The sequence below is a fragment of the Cyprinodon variegatus genome, unplaced genomic scaffold (assembly GCF_000732505.1).
Source record: "Cyprinodon variegatus isolate N-32 unplaced genomic scaffold, C_variegatus-1.0 Scaffold191, whole genome shotgun sequence".
Classification (NCBI taxonomy): Eukaryota; Metazoa; Chordata; class Actinopteri; order Cyprinodontiformes; family Cyprinodontidae; genus Cyprinodon; species Cyprinodon variegatus.
In genome coordinates this window covers 632,225-638,996 of record NW_015150644.1, presented here as the reverse complement: position 1 = coordinate 638,996, position 6,772 = coordinate 632,225, and the positions used below count along the sequence as shown (strand labels likewise).

At 43.0% G+C, this 6,772-nt stretch overlaps 1 protein-coding gene across 6 annotated transcripts in view; it reads right to left on the bottom strand.

Annotated features, from left to right (window-relative positions):
• Positions 1-335: 335 nt before the first annotated feature.
• rbfox3 (RNA binding protein, fox-1 homolog (C. elegans) 3) overlaps positions 336-6,772 on the bottom strand; it is a 548,753-nt gene continuing 542,316 nt past the window's right edge. For all 6 annotated transcript variants that reach the window (XM_015379413.1, XM_015379417.1, XM_015379422.1 and 3 more), the window contains one exon: positions 336-4,812. Coding sequence is in view for 1 of the 6 variants with exons in the window: in XM_015379417.1 (XP_015234903.1) it covers positions 4,810-4,812 (3 nt within the window). In the remaining 5 variants the exon portion in view is untranslated. The remainder of the gene's footprint in view (positions 4,813-6,772) is intronic.

The window sequence follows — 6,772 nt, the reverse complement described above, 5'->3', positions numbered from 1 at the left end:
TCCCTTATAAATAAATTTTGTCATCATTAGAACAAAATACAAGATTTCGGGAGTCAAAGGATAGTCTCTTTTTTTTTTTTTATGTTTTTAACATTTTTTTTTTCTTCTTTTTCCCCCTGAAAGGAAGTAAGAGATCATTTGGGGGAGTGAAGGTTATTATGTACAGAACACCAGGAATACAAAAGGGGCCAGTCGACTCACATACTGGAAGGCTGGGGTGGGTGGGGGTGCTATTTGGGCTAAAATGGAAGCGAGGGGCATCCTGCAAGTGTCACAGCTCAAGCAGTTGTGCTCAGGAAGATCAGGACCATTTTTTTTTCTTGTTTTTTCTTAAATTAAAGGCATCTGAAGGAAGGAAGAGAGGGTCGCTGGAACCCCACACCCCCCCTCCGCTCCGTCCCACTGCTACGACGCAGGCTGGAGTTTTAGATCGGCCTTTTTTTTTCCTTTATCTCAACAGGAACGCTCTGGACGCCGTTTGGGTTCAGAGCGTCCGCCGGCGAGCCGAGACAAACAACCACAGTGGGAACAAAGCGGCCCTAAAAGGTTAAAAACAGTGTCTTCTCAAGGTCTACCTCACCACTGCTAACGCCTAACTACTTCCATTTATACATTTAAAATCTATTTAGTATTTTCATATCAACTGGATAAAAATTCTAAGGCAATAAAATTCATCTTTTATACTTTTTTTCTTAGTTTGTTCAACTGCAGCTCACATGATGGCTGTGGCAGCTACACGCCGTCAGCGGGGGAGGGAGGGTCATGGGAGCTGTAGTGGGTAGGTGGAAAAAAATAAATTTAAAAACAAAATACCTTCATGCATTAAGAGCTGCAATAAGCATGGTGGGACTCTCCATTACCACACCTCTACATGAACTTTTATTTTCTCTTCAGTTGTGTTTTGCTTTTTTATTTATTTTTTTACAAAACCTGCACTTTAAAGTTGGCTGCAAAGCTGCATATATGTTTGAAACAAGTACTGTAGAAGAGGTGACGAGTGTCATTGGTTCAGTTTAGGTTGTTTTTTTGTGTCGGTTTTACCTGTGAACCGTGGATCAAAAATGAGCTGAAGGTAAACATCAGAAGAATACTTAGAATGGCAACATTGCACACAGCCCCTATTTCCTATTCCTACCTCTACGACACTTAATACAAGAAACAAATGAAGATTGGGTCGTTTATTTTTGCACAATTTACTGCAAATGTTGCTATTTTCAGAGCTCAAACCTTTAGTTTAAAAATTTGTTAACTTTTTTTTTTCGTGGTTTGCATAAACTGAAGCGGAGGCAGCTTGATATCATACATGCCTTATTTTTTTTTTTTTGGACATCACTCCTTCAAAGTAATGCTGTGTCCTTCAACTTGAAACAAAAAATAAAAATAAAATAAAAACAGATTTAAAAATAAGTCAAACCCAAACAGATACAGAGAGCTTGATGGTTCCCTAAAGAAAAATACATCAAAATCTGCTGCAGGTGGAGAAATGTTCCTTTATCACATCCACTGACAAAAAAAAAACTCACAACAGCACCTTTAGTGAATTCATCCGCTGCTGAAAATAGTCCCCAAGAAATGCACTTGAGCTTACTTACTATCGGAGTAGCATTTGCTAGAAACTACACTTTTTTGTTTGTTTTTTTTTTGTTTTTTTCTAGTTTGTAAAAACAGTGTAACTAAGTCAGAGAGTACTGAAGACAAACACACATTTTTTTTCACTTTTTCTTCGATTTGTTGACAAAACTAAAACACGTAATAATAATAATAATAATAATAATACCAGCTTCATCCCGTCAGATTTGATCTGCTAGTAGCTAACTAGAATAAGTACACAACAGTGTTCTTTCAGAAAATGTGCCTATCACACATGACATCAAGTGTTTTGTTGCTGTATGCATAGATTATTCAGTGGATAAATTCCAACTTTGTGACAAAACAAAAAAAGAGGAAGGAGGAGGAAGAGGAGACAAACTGTGGCTCTTTATCTCTGGCTCCCTAGAAGTTGTCGGCAAACTAAAACTCCAACCTGCTCATGAGTTTTTTTTGACCCACCTCGAGTCTGCGGAGCTCTAAGTAGGCCAGAACAATCTAGATGACTCTCAGAAACAAACCAACAATTATGAAGATGCTAAATCTGCAGATGAAAGCTGTATGAGGGGGGGGACAAATGACCGACTTTACCCCAATTAGACTTCACAACAGTTAGTTGCCATGATATAGATACTCTGTAATATATAGGAGGCTGTCTACAGATGAACAGAGGTCGCGTGGATAGGAGCCCTGATTCAGAACGAGTCTATGTTTCACTTATTTTTAACCTGAAAGAAGATGAAGTTAATCAAGACGTGTGAGGTGAGATTTACTGTACAGAATATTAACAGTACACTGTGTTGTTTTGTACAGGAAGTCTGGAGCTTAATCTATAATATCCTTCTTCACAATCCATCACTAACCAAGTAGCGTACCCTGAACTCTCAAACTAAGTTGTGCTTCACCCCAACCTGCTCACCTCTGTTTAAAAAAAAAGAAAAAGTAAAAGTTTCTGGTGAGGGCCAGCAGGTTATATCCAATATGCAGTTAGAAACCAGCTGCCGCCCACCAGGGTCAGCGTGAGACTAGCGGTCGGTAAACCGAGGCCGCCACAGGAAGCTGCGCGCCGGGCTCCTCCAGCACAGCTCGTTAAAAGCGAGCTCTTCCTCTGTAGCGATGAGTGAATGAAATCTGGGTCACGTCAATATGCATCCGGGCTCCGCCGTCTTCCCAGAGTCCCGCTGTCTCCTGATCAAAGAGCACTGAGCCTGTGTGTTCAAATCATACTTTGGTTCTGGTAAGAAAGACAAATCAATATTCATAAACTTTTTATCCGACACCAACAACACCTTAAAACGCTAATTAGGAAGTCTTTTGCAGCTCCGGTGGAAGGGGTCAGAGTTACTGCGAATGTAAACCTTTGTCTTCCGGAAAGGAAAGCGGGCTACGGCGCTTCGCTCTGATGGGGTCTGTAATCCAGCATGTGTCGTTGGTCTGGGAGGAAACTGCACAGCGTGTTTGCGGGTTAAAAAAGTCGGGATTCAAGGGGAGATCAGTTCACACCATCACCGTCACACTTTCAATCATATAGCACATGATCACATGTTACAGTAAATATCAGGGACATATTTAGTTTGAGGGGGGGGCGGGAGGAGGGGGGTGGGGGGGTTCTGATAACTATGCTCGGGGGTCCGGAGGCTTTCCTGCCACCCCCTCTATTCCCTGACATCACCACAGCCCATATAATAGATATGTATATATATTTATATACAGAAAAAGAATACATACTTATTGGACACCCTAGACTACATTCAGAAACTGAACCAACATTCTTGATTAAACACGTTTACAGTGACTCCTGATATAAAGAATTAAGGTTCTGCTTTCATAAAATTAAAACTCTTTTTTTTTTCTGTTCAAAAGTTTTGAGTGCTGAAAAAAAAACACACAAATATTCTCAGAATACATTGACAAAAAGAAATCACATATTTCAGCCCTCGTTCCTTGATACTGTTGGATGGGCACTACTGTATTTCTATAATGTTTCATCTAGCGACACAGTCTATATGCCTCAGGCTTGTCTTTTGGTTATGCACCTGCTGATGTAGTACGATGGGATTACTCGGTTATAATTCAATTTGTTACATGGATGTGGATGAGTTATTCTCGTCGGATGGAAACGTGCATCCTTGGTAGTTGTACGCACCTTGTTTTTCGTGTTGGTCTGACAGTTCATCCGTCGGTGCAAAGTGACACAAAGGCTTGGGCTCGGAGTCTGGCAGGTGAGTAAAGTCAGTGGGTTCTTGCGCCATTTTTACCCTCTTAAGTAGTCCGAAAGTCAGTGACCTCTGCCGGGGCGTGGAGAGGGGCAGACGGGGAGGCTCGGCTGTACACCGTCCCGCCGTGGCTCACCCCCCCCACTCCCCAAAGCTGTAAACTAGCGACGCTGCCCATTGGGGAGGGCGGGGATGCCCAATGGTGCCGCCAAAAAAAAAAAAAGGAAGTGACATCACGACAGTATCCACGGGGGGAGGGGGGGGGACGCTGCTTTACAGTAGGCGCGGAAGTGGAGGTGGCATCATCTTCATCGGCCCCCCCCGCCCCCCAAAAAAAAGGAAGGAAGGAGGTTGGAAGGAAGAAGGCGGAGCTGTGAGACTCCGCCTACAGGAAGTACAGCGTAGAAAGTGCATCTGCCTGGATGCCGAGCTCTCCCTGCCACCTTGGTGAATTTTTTTTTTTTCTTTCGTTTCATTTTTTTTTTTTTTTTACACGACCTCTGTGACAGAGCAGTGTGCCATAGAGAGAGGAGGCGGGGGTTGGGGAGGTCATCCTCCCTCCTCCTTCCTGCATACCACAGAATCAGCATCAAGGGCCAACTGTTCATCTCCCTTACCAAAAAACATAAAAACAGATTTGTACATATATACTGCTTTATACACACTTTTTTTTTTTTACCATTGTAAATCACAAAAGTATAGAAAAATAAAATGTTTTATAATAACGGGACACTTCCTTCTCTCTGTCTTTTTTTTTTTTTTTTTCTACCCGGCAAAAAGGTGGTCCCTGGTGGAAACTGGCTCACTCCATCTGTCAAGTTTGTGGCTGGTTTGACACCACTGCCGTGGCGCCACTTTGTACGCCTCCCGTCTTCCCTCGCCAGCCTCAGTAGAGGGACTCCTTTTCATCTTCTTCTTGTGTTATTTTCTTAAAGCTAGTTCTCCTCTCTTCGTTGTTTTCATCTGTGATGTCCATCAATACTGAGTACAGCTCTTCGTTTTGTATTTACTAGAAAAAGGGGAGAGAAGTAGGAAGAACGGGTAAATATGCAGAATGGGATGTTTCATTTTGATGTGCGTACTGAGAGGTGCAGTGGAGAGTCAGTGTGTGCCATTTTTCTTTTCATGGTCGTGGAGCTTGTCAAAGAAAAAGGAAACATATGGAGCAAAACATGCAACAAGAACGTCCCTGAACCTCCTCCTATATGTATAATGTAGGATTTTACAAGGAGAGTTCAAGATGAGCACAGAGTCTTAACACCCGAGAGGAACTCTGATTTAGAAAGTTTGGAAACTCGGAGACAACGGCTTCGTTCGGTTTCCATCCCACTCTTGTAATGCAGCATAAAAGGAGCCCGAGCGGAGGCCTGCCAAGACGAGCGCTGCCTGCTGCTCTCTCCAGAATAAAGATCAGAGCCAGCTGTAATCATACATGTGGAGATCGGCACTTTGGCAGAGCGCAGTGCAGAGTCTCAGCGTAATGGGGCTGGATGGCAGCGGAGGGGAGAGGGCGTGGTGCGAGGGTATAGAGGGCAGGCGAGCGAGCGTCCCAGGACCCTTGTTGTGACAGAAGCTCGCTAATTCACAGTGATCTGAGGAGCTTCTGATGAAAAAATAGGGAAATGAAAGAAGATAAGGCGTTCGTTTCAAAACCTCTTTGTAGTCCGACTTCCAATCCGGAGAGACAAACAGTGAAACAAGCGGCGTGCTCAATCAGCATCCGACCCGCCCCTCCTCTTCCTCCCTCCATCCAGCCATCCATCTCTTCTTATAGAGCAAAACTGGCCCAAGCTTTTCCCCACCGTGCTCTCTTCTATACCTCAGATTTACTGTGTGCTCACTTGGGAGCCACCATACAAAAATATCCACACACAGCCTTACAACTCAGCAGGGAGGGAGCACAATAGCTGCAGAGCTACATATAGTCCTCGCTGACAGGAGCCTAGTCCTGGAAGGACTGCAGACACAAATATATTAATCACTGCAGACTTGAAGGATTCAGGAGAGAGTTAGCTCAGGTGTTAGACTCTGTGCTTCTTTAAGAAATCTGCTAAAACCTGGTAGGTCTGAGCCATTCAGATATCTTTCTGCAGCCATGCAACTGGAAACATTCCAGTTAGGGTTGTCACACTTCTTTAGAGCTCTTTGTTATGCGTATCTAGTTGAACGTTAAACCATTACTTTGGAAGTGGAAGCTAACTTCTTTATTATCAAGAAAATTTCATTTTAAAGTGAAATTTAGAAGAGGCTTCTATGCCGAATGCATTGCATGATGTATTGTTAGCAATTGGGTCAAGTATTGGCATGGGTCTTGCGATACATAATGTGTCACGATACTTGGGTCGAGATACATTATTATCGTGATTATGCCATATCAAGCGATTTTTTTCCCAGCTATCAAAATAAAATGTATAGATAAAGCAAGTGTTGTATATATTCATCAGAAGATATTCTGATCAATACGTTTTTTGTGTGCGTGTCGTTTGGGGTTTGACTCCGCCCACGTCTTCTACTGCAACTGCCTCAACTGAGGATATGGCGCTGCACTGCGCAGCAAAAGGGCCAAACGATACCATCTGCCTTGGTAGCCCATTTTCTCTCGTTGTTTTAGGTAGAAAATTTGTCTTTTTAAAATATGTGGAGTAAAAAATGTTAAGGTATGTCTGTTCTTAGCCTCACAGGCTCAAAACGAGGTCATGAGAGATAAGAATGAGTTACACTGCTGTTATTAGGAGATCCATCTAGCCAGTGAAAGATATATTAACCTAACAGCAAAGGGTCTTGAACTCAAGTTGTTGTTCAAGTGTGAGAAAGTTCTTTATGCGGTGGGTGGGTTGGTTCCCTTGGGGGGAGTGTGTGTTTGGATTTTTGTAAGGTATAAAAGTAGGTACTGAGCTTTGCCTTTCAGAGCCTTATCTCTCTGTCGGAGGACGTTAAAGGTATACTATGCAACCGGTGTTGATTTTCCA